The sequence below is a fragment of the Gasterosteus aculeatus genome, chromosome 3 (assembly GCF_964276395.1).
Source record: "Gasterosteus aculeatus chromosome 3, fGasAcu3.hap1.1, whole genome shotgun sequence".
In the NCBI taxonomy this organism is placed as follows: Eukaryota; Metazoa; Chordata; class Actinopteri; order Perciformes; family Gasterosteidae; genus Gasterosteus; species Gasterosteus aculeatus.
In genome coordinates, this window is record NC_135690.1 from 13,186,985 (window position 1) to 13,208,470 (window position 21,486).

A 21,486-nucleotide genomic window follows, 5' to 3' on the forward strand; every position below is an offset into this window, starting at 1 on the left:
AGCGTCCCTCTGAGACCGTCCCACGCGTGTGAGAAGACGCTCGTGGTTACCACCACAAGTGGAATACTAGTCCTCAGAGTTGTGCATGAGCCGTACCCTAAATCATATGTCCAGTCGAGACATATGAGCGAACTTCCTCTCCCAGCGTACTCGGGGCTAACGAGGCCAACGATCCCGTATCTGTCCTCAGCTCCCAGCATGCTTTGCTTGAGAATGTCGTCCATGTCCTGTTCCCAGGCTGGTAACGTCGCTATGCCTGACCGGTGTTCTTGTTTAATAACGCCCACCTATGCTGTATGTGAACCTCAGAAATGCAGATGTCGCGGCTGGTCCTAAACTTTCTGGACTGTTGTGTGTGTCACTTTTTCCCTGCATGAAACCTCCCTGTAAGATGTAGAAACTCGCTAAAGTGTTTCCCTCCTGTGCAGCTCTTTGTACATCATCTGTGTTATGAAATGGTCATCTTAACTCTGTCCTAAACCTTTGCTGACTTCTTAACTCTTCCCAATGTTGAATTGTTTTCTCTGTTTGCCACACGTCTTCTGAAAGGCAATGTTTGGATTTGTCTGGTTATTGGTTCGAAATTGGGTTTTATTATCTTTTGAGATATCAGGCCAAGCAGTTTAAGCCCACATGACTGTATGGATTAAAAAATGTATATTTAGGTGTAAACCAGGTCCCCCATATTATGGGGCAGTCCAGAGGACCAGCTTTCTCCCGACTGGAATCTCAAAAAGGGCTTTAGTGTTTTTTTTTCTCCATTTCACCATATAATGAGGTAAATAACAAGCATAGCTATAACAACGTTCTGGTTCAAATTAGATTGGGGCGGGTGGGGGTGGAGAGAATTGGGGCAATGGGGAAGTGCAGGGAGGCTTTTGAAAATCCATATTTATGGAGGCACGTGCAAAAGAGCAATTACAGTCAAGGTTTTTTTTATTACCAGTGAGACGTAGAGACGTTGTAGTCCATTAGGAGAAACGGGCCGTGTGAATTCTGCAGGGACAGTTGCATGCCGTTGTATTTTGAATACATGCAACCAGCAGTCGAAGGATAGCAATAACAGGTCCTCACTCGGGAGCTAAACGCTTGGCTCGGCTTCACTTTAAACATAATCAAGGTTGTCGAAGAGAGAGCTCCTGCTTCCTTCACTAATTCCTTACTTATTATGAAAATGTTTCCAAATTACGTTCCCTCAAAATGATTTCGTAAGTAATAACGGGCCTGACACTGATGGATCTTTACATACAACTGTTTTCTTTTCCAAATCAAGAGGGTGAGTTTGTTGTTGCCAAAAGTTACCAGAAAAAGATCCGATGGGTGTAAATGTGGTAGAAATGTCCTGTGTATCTTTATTTAGATGGAAAACAAGTAATATCTGATTGCTGACCGCCTGTTTATTCTTGGCCAGCCTTTTAGTGTTGCACGGGGCTGCGGAATCGGCGCTTGCCTCGTCCCTGGCGACGTCAACGGGCCCCTCTAGTCTCCATGGGAACCCTTTTTAATGTCGGCCTATCTGCATATCAGAACGGCACAAAGCGAGGGAGAGAGACGGGCAGAGCAGAGACAGAGAGGGAGCGGGAGGAGAAATCAAACAATGCCATCTCCACAGGGTCTCTCCATGATGCAACTCTCGCTACCATTTGACACTGACAAAAGAGGGCCAGGGCTATTTATCGATTATATCCCCTTTTGTCGGCTGGATAAAATAACCCCTCAAAGTTTTATTGTGAATTTCTAAAGCCCTTTTTGTAACCGGAACCATTGTCCCCATTGTGCTGTTCTGCACATTAGGACAAAAGCAATCAGCCCTCCATTCGATTAGCATCTCTGAGTTAGCTTTTAGCCTCGTCGCTGTGCTAGACCATTCGTTGAAGGAACATAAACTGTCACGTTCATCTGACGTTCTCCTACCTACTCACCGCTTTCCCGCCTCTCTGCATCCCTTTAGTGCGCAGAGTCCCACCCAGATTCTCAATTCCACCCACCAATCAGGAGGTGATGCCGGGCGGCAGCGTCAACCTGACGTGCGTGGCAGTGGGCTCGCCGATGCCCTACGTGAAGTGGATGACGGGCCAGGTGGAGCTGACAAAGGAGGAAGAGATGCCTTTGGGACGCAACGTGCTTGAGGTCACCAACATCCGCGAGTCGGCCAACTACTCCTGCGTGGCCATCTCCTCTCTGGGCATGATAGAGGCCACTGCTCAGGTCACCGTCAAAGGTAAGACGCCTCGCTCTCCCCTGGGGAAGTTGTTGCCGCGACGAACTGCGTTGCCTGGCGGTTCGTTCGGTTGCACGCGATCATCTCTGCCCGAGGGCCGTGGTTTATTGATATGTCGAGGTCAGCGGTCTCTTTGTCACTGACCGTCAGTGCCAGGGACGGTGTGTTTTTCCCTCTTTGTGTGTGTCGAATCATCTTTTCTTCTCCCTGTGTTTACGTAGCTATGAAAGTTCTTGTCTACCTGTCGCAGCCTCCTTTATCTTTTGTCCTCCGTATTGATCCCAAATCCCACTTAACTGATCGATACGCAGTCATTTAGACGGACCACCACAATACGAACCCCCGTTGCCAAGGAAGCCTTCATAAAGAGTCTTTGTTTTGTTCGTGTTTGTTAGAGTCGCAACGGGAACCACTCTTGCAATTTTCTTGAATTGTCAGTCATGACCAGGCCGCTTATAAAACACAAAATTGGGATTTCAGTCTAGCTTTTCATTCATTTGGGGATAATGGCTGCTGACGGCTGAAGGATTAGCTTATGAAACAATCATTCCAGTGCTATGAGTTACAGAGCAGACAATTTCCTGACCATCCATGCCTTCTCTTTTTTTCATGAGAACTGATCGTGGCTGAACTGAGCCTGGATTTTGAGAATCATAGTAACAAATGTGTCAGACATCCAATTTCTCTCAAATTACCGCCACATCCTAAAAATCCATCCCTGATATCAAAGCTAATACCCTGCTTATCTCCCGTCAGCCCTGCCAAAGCCCCCCACCTCCCTCATTGTGACTGAGACCACGGCCACCAGCGTGACTCTCACCTGGGACTCTGGAAACCCCGAACCCGTCTCCTACTACATGATCCAGTACAAATCCAAGTCCCCGGAGAGAGCGGACTTCTTCCAAGAAGTGGAAGGCGTGGCCACGACCCGATACAGCATCGGTGGACTTAGCCCCTACTCGGAGTACGAGTTTCGTGTCATGGCTGTCAACAACATCGGCCGAGGGCCGCACAGCGACCCCGTGGAGACGCGCACCGGTGAACAGGCCCCCTCCTCGCCGCCTCGGCACATCCAGGCGCGCATGCTGAGTGCCAGCACGATGCTGGTGCAGTGGGAGCCGCCGGATGAAGCCAACGGGCAGATCAGGGGCTACCGGGTCTACTACAGCTCCGACATGGCGGCCCCAGTCGACACCTGGCAGAAGCACAACACCGATGACAGCAGTCTGACGACCATCTCAGGCCTGACCCCCGATATCACCTACAGCCTCAGGGTGCTGGGTTTCACCTCGGTAGGTGACGGGCCGGCGTCAGACGTCCTGCAGGTCAAAACCCAGCAGGGAGGTGAGCAGCCAACCGGTGTGATTGCGTCCGTGTTGATCCATGTGTATATGTTCATGGGCACATGATCATTTTTCATTTGCCACCACCAATTATGTGTGGATTTATTAGTTTACGTATTTCATTTGTCCAATGTTGGCTACTTAACGTAGTGACAAAAGAATTCTGATCTCCGGCTGAAGACAGTCGAGCCGAAACTCAAGGAAGAATTCTGCGGGAGAAGCTGGTCAATTTAGAACCCCATAGTCCTTTTTCATGGCCACTATCTTCTATCTAAATTCCAATTCTATAGAAAGAAAGGAATGATAGCAGAGAGTTTTATTGATGGGAGTGGTTAGCGCTTCACACCAGTGATATTGGACCCCTGGGCAGAAGTCTATAAAACCACAAAGACCATACAGGCTTCCAGCAACTATTGAAGGAAAAGAGACTTTGAGGAGACACTGAATGGGCCTGAAGTCCTTTAGGAGCTTGCACAAAAAACTCGACCCCAACTGAGAGGGCGTGAAGATGAAAAGCGTCTCCTGTAAAATTCGAATTAATATTGAATTGCTTCACAACCCTCCCTGCTTTTTAAACTCAGCTCTTGAACGGTGCATTAAATCGTTTTTTGTTGAACATCAAGGCTTTTAAAACTGATTCCACCCGGTCTAGATGTTGTATTCAATTTATTCATTATTTATTTGTCCGTTCAGTAGTTTGGTTGTGTTGTTAGTAGTTTAAGTCACATAGAATTTATAGAGAGAAGAACGTGTTTGTGTGTGTGCATCGAATTTGAAAGTCAACGTCCACCAGGTCCAACCTGCATAATTGATGCTGCACTGAATTAACTGTGTCAAGGCTTCACCTCTACATGCATCTACCTCCAGCTAAGCGGTTATCGCTGCTGACACCGTGGAGAACATTAAGCTTCAGCAATGTGCCTTTTTCGTTCTTTCATTCTTCAACCTCTGCCCCCCCCCCCCTCCCCTCAGTCCCCGCCCAGCCGTCCAGCTTCCAGGCTGAAGCCGAGCTGGACAGCCGCATAATGCTGAAATGGCTGTGGCCCGTGCAGGACCCCATCACCAAGTATGAGCTGCAGTACTGGGAGGCCGGCTCGGAGAACAAGGTTAGAATGACAACGGGAAGTTACAACTACTGTCTGACCTAGTTTTCTCTTCATGATGCAATTCCTCTGAATAGTAAGCTTTGGCAGCAGCCATGTTATTGTAGTAATACAACTCCTCCGTGATGAGGAGGTTTTACTATAGTAACCGACAGCAGAGTTCACCAGTAAAGACGACAATTAGTTGTTTGGAACAAGTTGAGCTCCCATTTGGCTGCGTTGTGGGACGGGGGAGACGAGGCTTTAACGATACAACAAATACAACCCAGGTGGCTCAACACAAAAAGTCTCTTAACTGCCTTTGACTTCAAATGAGTCGCCTCTTCCTGTTTTTGCTATGAAACCCCGCAGATACCCGTGACCTTCAACCCAGCGGGCTCCTATGCCGTGGAGGGCCTGAAGCCCGACACCTTGTACCACTTCTCGCTGGCGGCCCGTTCTGAGATGGGGTTAGGCGTCTTTACTCAGCCCATCGAGGCTCGCACCGCCCAGTCCAGTAAGTCCATGACCTCTCTCGCTTGTCTAAGCCCCCTCGTTGTCCACTAACCAGCGGTCCCGCAAAGCAACGGCCTCCGACTGCCGGGCCGAAGCGGGTTTCGGTTTAGGGAGGACAAAATTGAGTTTCGCTCGAGCGTAAAAATCAGGCTGCATCTGCAACTTGAAAGTCAATCTCAGCACAACGTATAAAATGCTGACTGTGCAGGCAACCCGGTCAGCCTCGCACTCCCACCCCGCCTCCCCTCTGTCACCGACACTAACCCTCGCGTCCATCTATCTGAGGGCAGGCCCTGAGTTCAGTGTCAAAGGTACGTTAAATGTGTCATGTTCCCGCATTTGTGAGCTGTGCTGTTGTGTGTGTTTTCTTTTTTTTTTCTCCTTATATCATTACGCGCTTTTATAGTGCAAGCACTCAAAATGTCACTCTCTGCCATCCAAGCCATTTCCGCTGTCGTGGCACAATGCTCGTACCATCTCGACGTATCACTTTTTGGAGCTACAGAAACACTCAGAGTGGAGTTTTTGTCCACGCTGAAGCTTTAGTAGAGACCTTCTTTCATATCTTCTTTCACTGGCTCGCACGGAGCTCCCGAATCCGTCAGTAGACTCCTTCTAGTCTGCCATCAAGTTACTCGCGTAATTACCCAAGCGGTCAGGCGGTATGGATTCCACTTTGTGAACTCTTTCCCTATTAGCACAGACAAAAACACGGAAGGGCTCGCACCTCTGACAACCACGTAACCGGCAATCGAGGTGGCGAGCGGTGACGAGTCCGTCCTTGGGGCTCTTGACAGCAGGAGTCACAAGGACGCGTCATTTGAGGGAACGTAATTTGGATTTCATGCGGCCGGAGGATGGGGTGCATGAAATAAGCAGCGGCCTTAAGAGGGTTCTGAGGCAAATGGCAGAGGGAAAGTGTGACATTTTCTAGTGCTGCATTTAAATGGTTAGTGTCGTTTTTAAAATTCAGAGCAATGAACATGTCAGCTGTTTGATGAAACTCTTCAACTCTGCTACTCGGCCAAGGACGTTACAGTCGGTAAAAGTTGCATGATGCTTTACCCAAGACAGAATAGGAACATAGCATCTCATTTACAGGGGTTACAGTAATTGAAATGGTTCAATGTGCAATTGATGATCCAATTTTTAGAGATAAATGATTATCTCCAATGCCAAAAAACAGACACAGGATGGAAACCAAAGACGGCTTTAAAAAAAGACTCCATTGAGCTTTCATCAGCACGACTTTGATTAAGTCCTTTCTGTTATACGCACAGTGTTTCGAGGTCCTTGTAGCTTCCTGTCCGCTCCTCCTTGTTGTTCAGGGACCTCATCAGGAGAGTCGGCTCTCTTCTGTTAAGCCTCAATGGTTTGCAAAGGTTGAGTTTCATGTACTGGCATTAGTTTACTGGATTCATTTTTCAGGAAACTGTTCATTGCTCTGCTTATTAAAAAAAAAAGGCATGCTTTGTAATAACACCCCGATTTGAATTTCCTTTTCCTTGGTTCAGTTTACTCTCATTTGAATAGGTATTTTTTTGTAGTTGAACAAGACTCTGATTAAGTTAGATGCACGAAATGTATGAATGTTGTTGTGTTTTATTTCATTGTTTCTCGTTTTAAAATAGTTTATTGGTTTTCTGTTTTTACCTCCGGACTTGAGAGCGTACATAGATTTTATACTGCGGCTGTAGTAAATAATCTTATTTATTGCATAACCTTATTATTCCAGACCAACTCTTAACTGTAACTTTAATTTATTTCAACTTCTACTCGCACTGAGACGTGCCAGAGGAGTTAGTAAATATAGAACATAGCTGGGTGAGGTGGATGGAATATAATTCAATCTGCCATGTGAATATTATGCCAAACACTACAATAGTAGTTTGAAAATCCAAAGTTTATTTCTCTAAACACTGACAGTTGGTAGCCAAGGGTTGATGACAAAGCAGAGGTCCCAACATACCAATCAATATAATTCTTATATATTATATAAAACCCAGTTGTGGACAATAACCAGGATATGTCATGGAAACGGTGGCTTTACGTGTGACCTGACAGCCCGGTGTTCTCACAGCTACAGAAAGCAGCCCAGAGCTTCTGCATCAGTGTGTGAACACCAGTCCACACTGTCGGGACCCTTGTTCACACACTCGCACATTTACAGTTTATAGCGCGGGGAGGGCATTTGGGGATAAGTTACCTATTTTACAAAAACGTGGCCTTGTAGAAATTTGGCACATTTTATGCCTTGGTTCATCCGGCCCTGAAGTTTCTGGGCCTCTCCCATAAATGCAGATTCCAAGCACATCTTCAGCAGTCCTCTGGTTATGTGTTCCTGCAGCCGATCTCTCAGTCCGGAGGCAGCATCCTGTTTAGTATGGAAGCTGTTTGGTGCTCAGTATGATACAAAATGCAATTGTGATATTCTAACTTTAGTATGAGTGCAAATTATTTTTGCAATTCCACATTCTCGGAAGTAGACTTCCATTACCAGGTGGCTGACATGTTTTAAGCATGGAAAAGTCAAATATATAATACTATGAATATCACATTTTCATTTTCATATTCTCACCTGTACCAAAAGCTTCCATAGTTTTGCCTTGTGTTTGCCCGTGTTTTCAGTTGTGTTTTTTTTTTTTTTTGGTTTGCTTGATCCGTGCCCCCGTCCATGTGGTTGTGCTCCCCTCCCCCTGCAGCCCCATCCGCTCCCCCTCAGGATGTACATCTGGTCAGCCTGACCTCCACCAGCCTCAAGGTGAGTTGGGTGGCCCCGCCCGCCGCCAGCCGCCACGGCGCCATCGTGCGCTACACGGTCATCTACCAGGCGCTGGCCGGGGAGGACACGGAGCGCCACGAGGTGACGGGCGTCGGCGCAGACGCCACCAGCTATTTGCTGCAGGGCCTGGAGAAGTGGACTGAGTATCAGGTGTGGGTGAGGGCGCACACTGACGTGGGCCCGGGCCCTGACAGTGCCCCGGTGAGGATGAGGACTAAAGAGGATGGTAGGTTGACTCCTCCCCTTTTAGCAGAGTGCTCTCGGACTCTTTTTGCTTGGGGCTGCTTGTCGCTACTTTCCTTCACTATATTCAACCTGTCCTGCACCTTTTTCCTCTGGCTCGTAGATGCGTTGTGGAGTTAATGAGGCGATAGCGGTGGGATAGTGGGTCACCTTCTCTTTTAGGACTTGTACATTTCTGGCATGTTAAGGCTCATCACCGGCGGTTCCGAGTCCTGAACCGCATTCCTGTGTTTGCACACTTTAAATTCCTTCTGGTTTTCCTTTCTTCTGGTTGTGGAATAGACACGGAGCAGAAGTCTCCCTCTACATTTTCTTGCTCCTGCCTCTTTTTCTCACTCCTTCCTTGTTTTGTTAGCAGTTTGATGGAGAGTGGCTGCTCCTATGAGAATCCTCTATAATTAATGTGTTTGAAGTTTGCTGCAACACCAAGAATTTCTTACTGAAATTAAGGGGAATTACAGACACCGCAGTGTGGCGTTGGGTGTGTCGGGGACCTGATTTGAACTGTGGAGATTCTTGGCTTTTAAAAAAAAACAACTCTTGAGTCTATATTGTGTTCCTCATTACAAAACATAGTCAAGTTAAGTACATCACCAACTCGGCACATTGTCACTCATTCCTCCCTCCCCGTCTCTCTCGCCCCGTTTCTCCCTCCCCGATTACAGTGCCTGGAGCCCCCCCCAGGAAGCTCGAGGTTGAGGCCATAAACTCCACGGCAATCCGGGTCACCTGGAAGCCGCCCCTGCAGGGGAAGCAGCACGGCCAAATCCGAGGCTACCAAGTGATTTTCTCTCGACTGGAAAACGGTGAACCGCGGGGGCAGCCGTACATCATGGACGTTGCATTGCCAGAGGCTCAGGTACTGGGAGATGTCTTACTCGTGTTCGGTCTCTCTCTGCCTCCCTTTCACTGTCGACAGCTGTCTTATGTTCGTTTCCCCTTTATTTTCTTTCTCCACCGGTTCCGTATTCCTCTCCATTCGCTGAGTTCACACTTCATTTCCTCCATACCGGGTGACACACACAGAATTTTCTTTCTGTCGACTGCAGTATCCCCCCGCTCTCCCCCTTTTTTTCATCTTTCTCCACATGTGACATTTGACTCTAAATTGGTACCCTGCTCCCAGAGCTTTGGATTAGTCATAACAAGATCCATTCTAATTCTATAGTAATAGCTATTAAATATTTTATATGTGGTACATCAGGATGGGGCTTAGTGGAATCAATGCACCTCTCCTTGCAGGGTTTTAGCAGTAATACATATGCACTGCCTTGTTACCATGTTTATAAATGAGAGTTTCCCTGACACCGCCCCGAACACATTAACGCCGGCTGCAGCGAATGGCCCAAAGCTATGTGACGCCACGAGATGAATGAGAGATTGTAATCCTTAAGAGGGGTTCAGAGATTCATGAATATTTTAAAACCAAAAACCCCACTCGTACTTCTTCCCTCTCGTCGGGAGAGGAGAGACCAGCTTAAGAGCCTCTTTCTGATTGTTTGCCGGGAGTAACGTTTGCGCGAACACGCACTCGCTCGCACAGCCCGATGGCCTAACGCATGAAGATCTCATTTGAGCAACTAAGCGCTCCCCGGCCGCAGGACCACCACAAAGGAATCAGGGCAGCCCAGCGTGAGTCTCTGAGCAGCATTTTTCCTATAAATGCTTTTCAGCAGCTTGCTGGTTCGGTTCCCAGGCAGCGTACACTGCGATGCCCTTGAGTGGCGTATTAACCCTAATTTGCTTTGGCAAACACTCGCCCCGCTGTCTACAGTCTTATCATTAGAGAAGAGGAAGCGCTGTCAAAGTCACCTTAGATTTTGCTACATACCAAGTAGGAGCTTGTGGATCCCAGTATCGTACCGGGCAGTCGTGATAAATGCATCATTTTTTTTTTTGCAACCCAAGTGGCACATCGCTAAGGCAATGGTGATAGTATATGATGAATATTAAGGTCAATTTGGCCGGATAGAGCTGAGAATAACTGATCTCTTACGTTCACGTCCCTACACCTGGCTAAATGGTCCACCTTCAGCTCCCAAACACAGCCCGACACCTTTGTCTCACAGCGGCATTCTCTGGCAGCTGCTGCCGAGGGTTTTATTTTATTTGACTGTGGACTAGAGATCAGCCGGCACCGCATCGTTTGGTCTGAAAGAATACGCAGACATGGTGGCTTCTTGTCTTGTCAAGTGTTTTTGACGTCCAAGACTTTGTTTTGCATTAACTGAACTGAGCGTGACCCCCCCTTGTTGTGCAAACGGCGATCCACGCCATGTGTCATTAGTGCCAGGTTCACGCAATAAACACTGTGACACACTGCAATTCGGCACTCAAGAAAGAGCTTGTGTTCCAGTCTGATCTCCAGGACACCTCCTTAAACTTCAACCTTGCCCTCTGTGGCGGAAACCTGCATTTCTTTACCCTCCCTCTATTGTTGTTTTTTTTTCGGCTCCTCTTGTGTCTCCTTTTTACACCCTTCCTGCCCGAGCAGCCGGTTGAGTAATTACCAGAGGCTTGCGTGCAGGTTGGTTACCCTTGATTGAGTCATCTCAACGGATTGTTTTCTATGAAACGGCGCTGAGAAGCCAACCTGCAAGGACCTGCCCAGACGTCGTTAAAGACCACACAGTCAGCCGACGCTCCCCTGTCCACGTCCGCTCAACTGGCTCTCGGAAACAATCCCTCCTTTTTCTCACACATCCTTTCATTCCCGTAACCCGACAACAAGTGGAAAAAACATGACCGATAACAAGAGCAGACATGCTGGCTGTGAGATCACCCCTGCAGTAAGCGTTCCAGCTGGCTGAGAAGAGGTCATGGCTCATCCTAGATTCATGCAAATCCCACAAATGAACACCTGTAATTGATGAGTAACAGGAAAAGAAAAAAAAAAAATTCTTCCAGTGTTTTTCTCAAGAATTTACCTAATGTGTTGTGAAATCAGGCCCGTATCCACTCTTTCACCTGCATTCAATGCACCGTATTCCTGCCAGGAGGTACAGGAGGAAGAAAAAAAACATTTCCCAGAGCCCTCACAGGAACCTCACCTTGGGTTTCAATCACAGAATTTTCTGGGATTGCAGATTCCGTCAACACCTGCATGACCCTCGTCCCGTCTTTGTCTCTCTACTTCTTGCTCCGTATCTCCTCTCCACCCTCTCTCGGGGGGGGTGAGCTGAAACGCTGGGAGGAGAACAAGGAGAGCCTGCCTGCGCGTGGGCAGTTAAAGCGCCTCTTTTCTTTTTCAAGCGGGAGCCCACACAGCGCCCTCATTTCCCTGCTAAATTTAAAGCAGAGGCCGCGTTAACAGTGTGATGTTATCAACCCCTTTCTAACCATGTTTCTAATGGCAGAGTGACCTGGACCTGAGTGGGCTACTATGCACCGCGTAGCCGGCTCCATCACTGTGCACTCACAGCAACCTACAGGCCCGTATGTTTTCATAGCTATATAACATGATATTTATGATATAATACAGAACAAGCCCTTAGCCACTGTGTGGATCCATACATTTTTTGCACAAGTTTGCCTTTATTCAGCACCACTTTTCCAGGTTCATTTAGTTTGACCACTCATGCGTTTTCATGGGTGTGTGTGTGAGCGAGCGAGCGAGCGAGGCAACGCCTCACTGCGTCCACGGCCTTCGCCGCCTCTGATTGGAGTTGAATGTGAATCAAAAAAAAAAAAGAGAAAAGAAGCACCTCAGCCCGTTTCACTCCATCAATCATGACAGCTCCTTCTCTTCCGCATCACTCGTCCGCCCCCCCCCTCCTCGTTCCCATTTTTATAGCCACACATCTCAACCCATGTCATCACATTTGCATTCACTCGGCTGCAAATTATACCGCTCCGTTTTCACAAACGGCGCTTATCAGCAGTGATGTGTTTTCAGCTTGCGTTGCCATTCCAAATAAAAATGTGGGATAATTTATAATTCTCCCGTGGATTTGAGCAGAAAGCCAAAGCAGTTGCGATAGAGAGGGATTAAGCCCAAGATGAGATAGGAACTCTTGCGAACCTTAATGTGTTCGCTGCTCTGTTGACACACTGAGTGGAGCCAACGGTAAACAAATTAAGCAATTAGGAACGCCGCAAACTGTTGTTCATGGAGTTAAGTAGCAGCTGTTCTTAAATGGTCCCCGTTAGTGCCCCGCTACACCGGCGGAGCGGGAGGCTGCAGCTTTTGACGCAAGTGTCTGGACCAGTCGCAACCGGGACCCTACAAAGGGTTTGCTTCTGCTTCAGTTAGCAGGTCGTTGACGGAGACCCTTCCGCGGGGAGGAGGGCGGAGAAACCTTTTGTCTTTTGTCTTTTCATAAGGCAGCAGTCAACGGAGGATGATGAACAGGTCCCTCCAGTGCACAATGAATCAGCGATGTGTGAGGCTCACTCCCATTGTTTTGAGGGTCTGGAGAGGCAATAAGTGAATGATGGAAAGCAGGAAGGCAGGAAACACTGCTGACTTTAGTGTTGAAATCATTGTTCCACTGTATAAGCTTTAGTTTGTTCTTCTTAAAGGATAACTTCACCTAAATTACAAAAAAACGAATAATTCTTAATTGCCTGTTTCGTTTTAAACCAATGCGAAAACAAATATATTTGGTTTCATTTGCAAAAGTTTTGAAAAACAAATCTGCCTCAAGGGCTGAACAATTTAATGAAACTATCAAAATGCAATTTTGTTTGCCAATATTGTAAATGACAAATGTAATTGTTTGTGGCCTCCCAGGGAGATCTTCTTTAAAAGAGAAAACGACTTTTCATGTTTTGATATTTGACGAATGACTCGAGCGTTGACTTCATATACTGAAAGGATATAATTATTTAGGCAAAACTAGTGAAAATTTGTTCACCTCGTTGCGCAAATCTCTAAACATGATTTTTTCAAATCTGGACAAATACGATGCAAACATGAATTGATAGCAATAATATGATTTGTAATGTACCTAAATCCAAACCTTCCAACTACATCTCGATGATTCCGCTGCTCGCCAGGTCCCTCCATCTTTCCACAGCTCTGGTTGCAGTTACACACTCCCTCCCCATTGTGTCCCCACACATCAGTGTCACCGTGGTCGTCTTTGCTGCCCCTTATCAGCCAAACCACCCATCGGTGGACCGGTCAGCAGGAGCTGAACTGCGTTGCGAGTTGCTGGTAAACACCAGCCGTTGCGTTCTGCATGGATGGGGCTTGATGTCACAGGGCTGGTGGAGCAGCGCCGGTAATAGGATTTCACGCTCGGCACCGACGGAGCCCCGCGGCACAGAATGAGCTTTCACTTCCCTCAGGAATCACTTGGCCCTGCACAGTGAGCAAAGGAGGACATTTTGAAAACATATTGAAATATAATGAATAAATGGCCCTCCCTCCATTTCTGAAAAGAGGAAATGCTTCAAAGATTCTGCATATTTCACGCTTTATGTACACCATGAGATAGTTATCACGCGGCATGGATGTTTTCTTTGATTAAGGAAGAGAGAATGTTTTTATTGGATTTATAGGCAAATGAGAAACAAGGCAGTGCATTCTAAACATGTAAACATAATGAATTTCACAACCATTGCTCAACTCGGCTTCCAAATTTGTTTCATGCTGCTCAACTTTTCTTTTTTTTCCATTTATTTACCCCTTCACTTCCATCACCATCTCTCCCTCTGTTTTTTTTTTCTACTGCATGTTGACACCAACAATCATCAGTCTTTGAGTGAAAAAAAGCCACATGCTTTTTTTTCCTGTTGTGTTGTCCCTGACTCATTTCTCTCCCCATCCTGTGTCCTGTGTCTTCTCTCCCATCAGTGGAATATTGAGGAGTCCACCGAGCATGTGAGTAACCCTCATGTGTGCTGCTGGGTTGGCTTGCAGGGCAGGCTCTTCTCCCCTCGAGCCATTTGGGGGTGCTGTGTGTGCTTGGTGTGTTTGGATAATGAGTTGCGTGTGGGTTTTTTTTCATAACCCGGGTAATGCTCGCCTTCCACTCGGTGTGAATCCTCAGGGAAGATCGTAACCGCGTCATAACCACAGCAAGAGATGGGTTTCCTAATGATTCCAGATGTTTATATACTTGTGTGTGTGTGAGTGATGTTCTGCAGGAGCTACTGCAACCACCGAGCATTTTCTTACATTCCAGCATTTTACCATACGAGTGCAGTCAAAGGCTGCGTGTCACCATGGCAGGGTGACGCCGTCATTAATCAGGCTTGCCTAACCTGCTGTCTCCCGCGCTGTTCCAGATGACATGTATATCTGAGTAGAGGAGCTGTGGGTTTTATCTGCACCACACATCTCCCAAGATTGCCACCAGCTTATCGTGTTCTTTTCATTTGCCTGGATGGCAGCTCACTGTTCCCTGGCTGTCACGCAGCCCTTTGTTATGGCTTATTACCTCCGAGATGTCCGCTCACCCCAGCAGAAACACAGCACCGCTCACTGTTCCTAGTCAGAAATTGAATAGAAACCAGGGAAAGAAATTCTGTAATCAGCACTCTAACGGGGGCAAAGAAGTTCTTTTGAAAAAGGGTTGTTGTTGTTATTATTATATTATTGAACATAAAGAACTGGTTAATCATTCCAGTGACCAGCTGCAAATGTTGATTTGCAGGTGGTTAGCTGTCTACATCAGCTCTGGATGTTCTTAAAGTAGGATGTTTGCAGATCATTATATTTATTTTGTAACAGCCTGTTAGACCAACATCTCTGTGCACTGAACACGCAGCCAGATTCCATCAGCTACACCCACATGGCATGAGTCAGTCGTGCCTCCTCTCCCTCTGCTCTTAATGTGTTGATTAGCACCTGACAGACGCTGTCAGAGGAAGACATCTGCTCACGCATCTTTATTTTTCTTTAGCAGCCATGCTATGGCAATAGCAGTCTGTGTGTGCAGTGTGATTAGCCACAGACCGATGTCAACAGCGACAATATTATCATTTCCTTTTGACCCATGGCACATTCAAAGAGAGTAGGATTTTAGATGATTGTGCCATTTTTTAATGTGAATCGCGTCTTAAGGGACCACTTAAAACATTCAGCAAAGAAAAAAAAAGCAGCTCTAAAGCATATATATTTACTTCGATAACGCTGCCCATTGTCCCTCTGACACTTTCTTTCCGAGTTGGAATGTAGTAGCGTTGGGAGGCTTGCAGAGAAGAAACCATTTCTCTAACTAGAAGACTTGATAATCTCTGTAATGCCCTTTGGTGCTGCTCTAAGCGTTTGCTCTGAAGGAAACTTTAGAGCCTTGCTTTTTCTATTTCTGCTGAGTTTAAAAAGGGTTACTAGACCCAATTTGACCTTGCCAGAATGGGGGGAAAAGATCTCTTTGGCTGCTACTGCTGAGACTGTTAAAGCCATTTTGTATGATTAAAGTAATGAGACTTTTTCCATAAAGCTAAAATGGTTTTACGATGCAGCAATTTAGCATTTTCTCTGTCGCTGTCTCCCTTAAAGGCTGGTATGGGAGCACCGAATGTCCCCTAAAGAGAGAGGCGGTGAAAAGCATTGTCAAACAAAGATGGCTTATGTAGACTATGGAAGGTTCTTCACTGAGAAAACTTCATTAGTTAGAGAAACTGCATTGGAGCAAAGCCGCATGAGGAGTTTGAGGAGTCTGCACGGGGTTCCGGCAGGAAGGCTCGCGGGCTTCGGTGCGTTCGTCCTCCCAGTGGCCCCAGTCGACACACGACTGAAGAATGCGTGTTCGAGCCTCGGGCATTCATTTCTTCCTGGTCTTGAGTGTGTGCAAATGTCTGTGTTCATCATCGTTTCTCTACGTGCATGCAAACTTTAGTGTGTGTATTTCTATATAGTGCATATGCATCAGTGGGTATGAGTATTCACATATGCCTGTTTACATGTGAGCTTTGTTCAAGCTCAGAGTGCTTAATTCCAGCGTGTGTGGGTGCGTTTGTTTTTATTCAGACGGATGCAGTCTGGTGAAGTGAGTGCCAGCACTGCAGCAGGTTTCCAATAACAGTGTGTTAGCTCAGTTGCTTGTTTCTGTTTTTTTAACTGCTGTCTGTTTGTTCCTCGCTGTTGAGTTCCTGATTAGTTCGACCACCTTCGTGTGTCTGTGTTCGTGAGACTGTTCAAACCAACTTGCATTGAAATGCAGGGGAAAATATATAACAAGAATTGAACTTAGCGAATAAGAAAATTGTTTATCCTAACGATTTATGAAGTGTTTTTTACAACACTTCCCACAGTCAGAAGAGTACGTTTGTGTCTCCTCTGGTCATAAATGCAGCAGGCATGAACACTGATACACTGGTGAAGTTCTTGTTCATTTGGTTGTTCTTTGGGTCCAGGAGTTTTTCTTGACTAAGAAAAGTTCCTGGTCCTGCTTGTGTGCCTTCAAAACCTTTCTCTGTAAAATGCTCACATTTAGTTTGAATGTTATGGGCAAATTGTTCAACGGACTACAAGTGGATTCCACAGAGGGTTAAATCTTGTGTGGGTTTATTCTGGTGCCGTGTGTGATTTATGAGGGGATAGGAGCTTGTGTGAGGGGTGTGTTTGGTTTGGTTATGTTTTTTTTGCCGTCGAGGCGGTCCCGCTCACACTCACTGATTCCTTTTTAAACTCTGACCTTGTGATTTTTCCATTTTGCAGGAGGCCATTATTGGTGGACTGCACTCTGAAACCACCTACTCTGTCACTGTAGCAGCGTACACCACCAAGGGAGACGGAGCTCGCAGCAAAGCTAAAGTCATCACCACCACTGGTGCAGGTCAGAGTGGCTCAGAGTTCTCATGAAAAACATAGGAAATGTATTCATAGTGAATTATATGGTGTTAGGTTTAAGGCTTAAAACTGATGAGAAGACGTGACGGGAATTTTATTTTAGTGTTTATAGGATGCTACAAGTATATTAGCATCAACACCCTGACTATATTTCCACATATACTGTAGATACACACTTTCTCATCTAACCCTTTGCCGTAAACAAATACCAAGCTTTCCCCAAATTTGAAGGTTGTTTAAAATGGTTTGTTCTCACGTACACTGTTGATCTTCTTTTCAGTGCCCGGCAAGCCCACTATGATGATCAGCACCACCATGGGCAACACAGCACTGATCCAGTGGCAGCCGCCCAAGGAAATGGTGGGTGAGCTGATGGGCTACCAGTTGCAGTACAAGCGCACCGACGAGGAACCCTTCGTCTCACGCGAGCTACGAAAGACCGACGACCACTACACCGCCACTGGTTTGCACAAAGGCGCCACCTACGTCTTTCGCCTCAGCGCCCGTAACCGCGCAGGAATCGGCGAGGCCTACGTGAAGGAGATCAGCACCACGGAGGACGTTCCCTCGGGCTTCCCGTTCAACCTGCAAGTCACGGGCCTGACCCAGTCCAGCACCCAGCTGACGTGGGAGCCCCCGCTGGTGGCCGAAAGGAACGGGAAGATCGTGTACTACGTGGTCGTGTACAGGGACATCAACAGCCAGCAGAACAGCACAAACCGCACGGCCGACACGCACATGACCATCCAGGGACTGAATCCGGACACCACCTACGACATCCGGGTGCAGGCGTTCACCGGCAAGGGCGGGGGACCCCTCAGCCCCAGCATTCAGAGCAGGACCATGTCCAATGGTAGGACCCCGTGGCTGAAATGTACACCATTTAGTACAGGCACACTTCACTGTTACACTCCTAAAACATTAGTGAGCGTCTACATTTACATAAACATTGTGAGCTCTTGTTCTGTCTTCATCACTTCCCTCTCTTTCTCCTCCACTACTCAGTCCAGTACACTGCTGTGTTTATTGATTTATAGAGTACTAATCTCATTACACGCTACAGTCACATTACCATGCCCCCTCATCTTCCCACCCGTAAGGCACAAATCTGCTGCATACCCCGCGTGGAACCTCCTCACTACTCATTTCATAATGTTCTATATGTAAAATGTGTTATTTATATCCTGAGCAGGGAGAGATGTCTAGTTTAAGAACCATGTTGTCCCTCCCACTGCCAAAGGATCACAAGGATGCCTGTTGCGCATGCGTCCTTGTGAACAGGGTGGAATAAATGAAATGGGCTATTTTTGTGTGATCCATAACCAAGCGTGAATGAGATTGTTGATGTTCTTTCTCCCCCTGTGGCTGGTCAACTTTAGCAAGGTATCGTCGTGGAATATGCTTTACAGTGGTGTGAAATTGTCTCACAATGATTGCTATCTGTGGTGTACAGGATGTCTCATTTGAGATCTTTAATCATTTTCCCACTCTAGATTTTCCCACCCTGAATTTTGGTGTCAAAGCAGTCATGAAAACTTCGGTCCTCCTCACTTGGGATTTGCCAATAAACTACAAATCCCAGGTGCCTTTCAAGGTCAGTGACAAGATTTAATTCCTATCTATGTACATAGACTTAGAATTAACTGTGATATATACTGTATATATCACTTTAAAATATAAGATAATCATGGAGCACTAACATACAATACAACAATGGTAAAATCATCTCATTTTTTATTAATTGGAAACTTCCTACTGTCATTTTCACACAATGTATAACATGCACTTTGCATATATTGGTACCATAATTGTATTGCAGCAACATTCAACCAGGTGTAATGCACTGATAAATTGAAAAGGCCAAATCCAGGCTTTGTAACTTGTAATCATCCGGCAGAATTATATTATATCAATTCCCACTCCATGGTAATGGAGCAAAGACAATCTGAAGTGTGAAAAACTATTGAGTGTGCGCCGGTGGACAGTGTGACAGTGGAGCACGTGAGATGAGGCGTCAGATGAGATGGGCGTCTCCCTCAGGACCTACTGCTTCTGTCCATGTGCGCGTCTTTGTGTGACTTAAGAGCACTACATTTGTTTGGAGCACGTACAACTGGTGAACGCCCAAGCTTTCCCTCGTGTGCTCACAGATCTTGTACAACCAGCAAAGCGTGGAAGTGCAGGGAAACCTGAAGAGGAAGCTGATCGCGCAGCTGCAGCCGGACACAGACTACTCCTTTGTGCTGACGAGCAGGGGCAACATTGCCGGGGGTCTGCAGCAGCAGGTGTCCATCCGCACCGCCCCAGACCTGATCAAGACTAAGCCCAGCACGCATCAAGTTCAGGGTGGCAAGATGACCATCAACCTGCCTACAGTGCAGACTACCACACGCGTCAGGTCAGTGCAACTGGAACTGATTCTGCAGAATAAAACCACCCGTAGATAATAGTTGGTTTGAGCCAGTCTGTTCCGTTTTCCCGAATTAGCATTAATAAATTATGTTTGGATTCTTGGCTGCGGCAGTGACCGAGCTTTCAATCAGAGATCAGTAAATTGTGTTATAATATGGTACCCATATTATTGCTGGTTAATAGTAATAGAATGTGTTGAAAATCATTTTAATGTTGATCATTGATAAAACATCCATTTGCAATTCATCTTGATAAAAATACCAATTTATAAACACTACTAAAAACAAAACAAGACAGGAAATTTACACATTACTTCGTGCTTTGTTTGTGAACTGTAACATTTGGACGCCAATTCAAATGCGACTGAACAACCTTACTTGCAGCAACACAAGTGGCCCACTTGGTTTATCAGATCAATACTAATCCTATTTTGAAACTTAAAACGTCAACTTTTAATCCGAGCCAACTTCATGACACGGCGGCTGATGATAATCGAGGCTTTTAACATCAGGTGGAGCTGTATTATCTTTTGACTCAAATTGTCGACGGCAGAATTGTGCCTGACCTGGACGAGTGTAGCCTTTCCTTCAGACACGCACTTACCGACACATCTGAGTAGGAGAGTTCACAGGGTTGATTGGTAAAAAGATTACAGGGCTGTCAGGGCTGGCCAAGCTCCAGCCCAGATTGACAGGGTAAGAGCGCATGCGATTGGGGATGGGAGAGAGGAGGTCTGTGTGTGTGTGTGTGTGTGTGTGTGTGTGTGTGTGTGTGTGTGTGTGTGTGTGTGTGTGTGTGTGTGTGTGTGTGTGTGTGTGTGTGAGTGAGAGACACACGAGGGGGGAGAGTCTGGTTATACATGTCTCCTACCACTCCCAGACTTGGCTGACTGTTAAATCACAAAGTTGAGGCCTGGAGAGAAGGGGAGAGAGGCAGCTGCTTTCCCTGTCAGCAGCAGCTGATTTTACAAGTGGTTGAATGCCGCAGTGGGGGGGTGTGAGGGGGGGGGGGGCTTTGAGCTGAAAGTAAAGAGACGGGGGGAGAACATGAGAGAAACAGCAGCAGAGAGCCAGCACATAAATAAAGGCATTGTGTACCAACAAGCCTGTTCCTCCATTTGTTTCCTCACTCCTTAGTTGCACCCTAACCTCCTAACGGTCTTTCTGATGTCTTCCTTCTCCTTCTTTTGATGATGGCAGTAAAAGAACTCGCACGAGTCTGCACATAGCTGGTCACATTAACCTAAGGATCCCTGTGGGCATCGCTACAAGCTGAAGGCTCCTCTCACTGGAATAGTGTTGGTTCCAGTCCACATGGCAGATGTTCTTAGTGATTAGCCATTAATTGGAGAACACAGTGCCAATCAGCTTGCGTTTGACCTTGCGTAGGACCCGTTTGTGTACCACTCAAGTTTTGAATTCAGCCCAGCAAGCCTCACAGCGAAAATATGTCCTCCTAAATGTTTGGACTGTGTTAATAATGCACTTGGCCCGCTTTGATCCCGGCGCCTGTGTGTGTGCGCGCCCCACTCGGGCTCTCTTTACGTGAGCTCTATTTTTCTTGGCAGGTGGTACTACATAGTTGTGGTTCCGGTGTCTCAGTCAACCCGGCGGTGGAAGAATCCGGACGAGATGGACCTGGACGAGGTGAGTGCCAGCTGGTGCCTGGTATGCTAATGTCACGGGTCACCACTAGCGTCTCTTGCTTCCAAATGGGTAGGAAGTCACTGGTTGGAGCTAATTAGCCCCCCAACCCCCCAGGGCTCAGGGACAGGGTGGGGTTGCGGGGCAGAGAGACTTTAGGAAATGACTCACTCGGGGCAGGTGGGAAATGTCCTGATTGGACGCCAGGTCTGCAGACAGCACCCATCTGCTCAAGAATAAAAAGAGTAATCTAAATGGTATTTGCTTATTAACATATATGAAGACAGTGGCACATTTTAGGAGAGTAATTACGGATAACTGCTCGACCCTCACATTTTTTAAAATCATTTTAAAAGTCAGGATTTGGCTCCTCCAAACAAAGTTTTACATAAGATATTCAAATGAGGATGAAGATGTATAACTGCTTCATTATTCTATTGGATAAAGGTCTTTGCAGTTCCCAAGAGAATAGAAGCTAAATTACATGCCTAAGTATTAATA

At 46.7% G+C, this 21,486-nt stretch overlaps 1 protein-coding gene across 22 annotated transcripts in view; it reads left to right on the top strand.

Annotated features, from left to right (window-relative positions):
* The window catches only part of ptprfb (protein tyrosine phosphatase receptor type Fb), a 135,122-nt gene that overhangs the window by 80,994 nt on the left and 32,642 nt on the right, over positions 1–21,486 (top strand). For 9 of the 22 annotated variants that reach the window (XM_078099444.1, XM_078099447.1, XM_078099454.1 and 6 more), the window contains 12 exons: positions 1,952–2,221; positions 2,978–3,565; positions 4,537–4,670; positions 5,019–5,163; positions 7,865–8,170; positions 8,853–9,046; positions 13,988–14,014; positions 16,799–16,916; positions 17,211–17,783; positions 18,424–18,524; positions 19,081–19,328; positions 20,910–20,988. In XM_078099444.1, coding sequence (XP_077955570.1) covers positions 1,952–2,221; positions 2,978–3,565; positions 4,537–4,670; positions 5,019–5,163; positions 7,865–8,170; positions 8,853–9,046; positions 13,988–14,014; positions 16,799–16,916; positions 17,211–17,783; positions 18,424–18,524; positions 19,081–19,328; positions 20,910–20,988 — 2,783 coding nt within the window. The remainder of the gene's footprint in view (positions 1–1,951; positions 2,222–2,977; positions 3,566–4,536; positions 4,671–5,018; positions 5,164–7,864; positions 8,171–8,852; positions 9,047–13,987; positions 14,015–16,798; positions 16,917–17,210; positions 17,784–18,423; positions 18,525–19,080; positions 19,329–20,909; positions 20,989–21,486) is intronic. The other 13 variants (XM_078099452.1, XM_078099451.1, XM_078099456.1 and 10 more) reach the window with 3 other exon arrangements.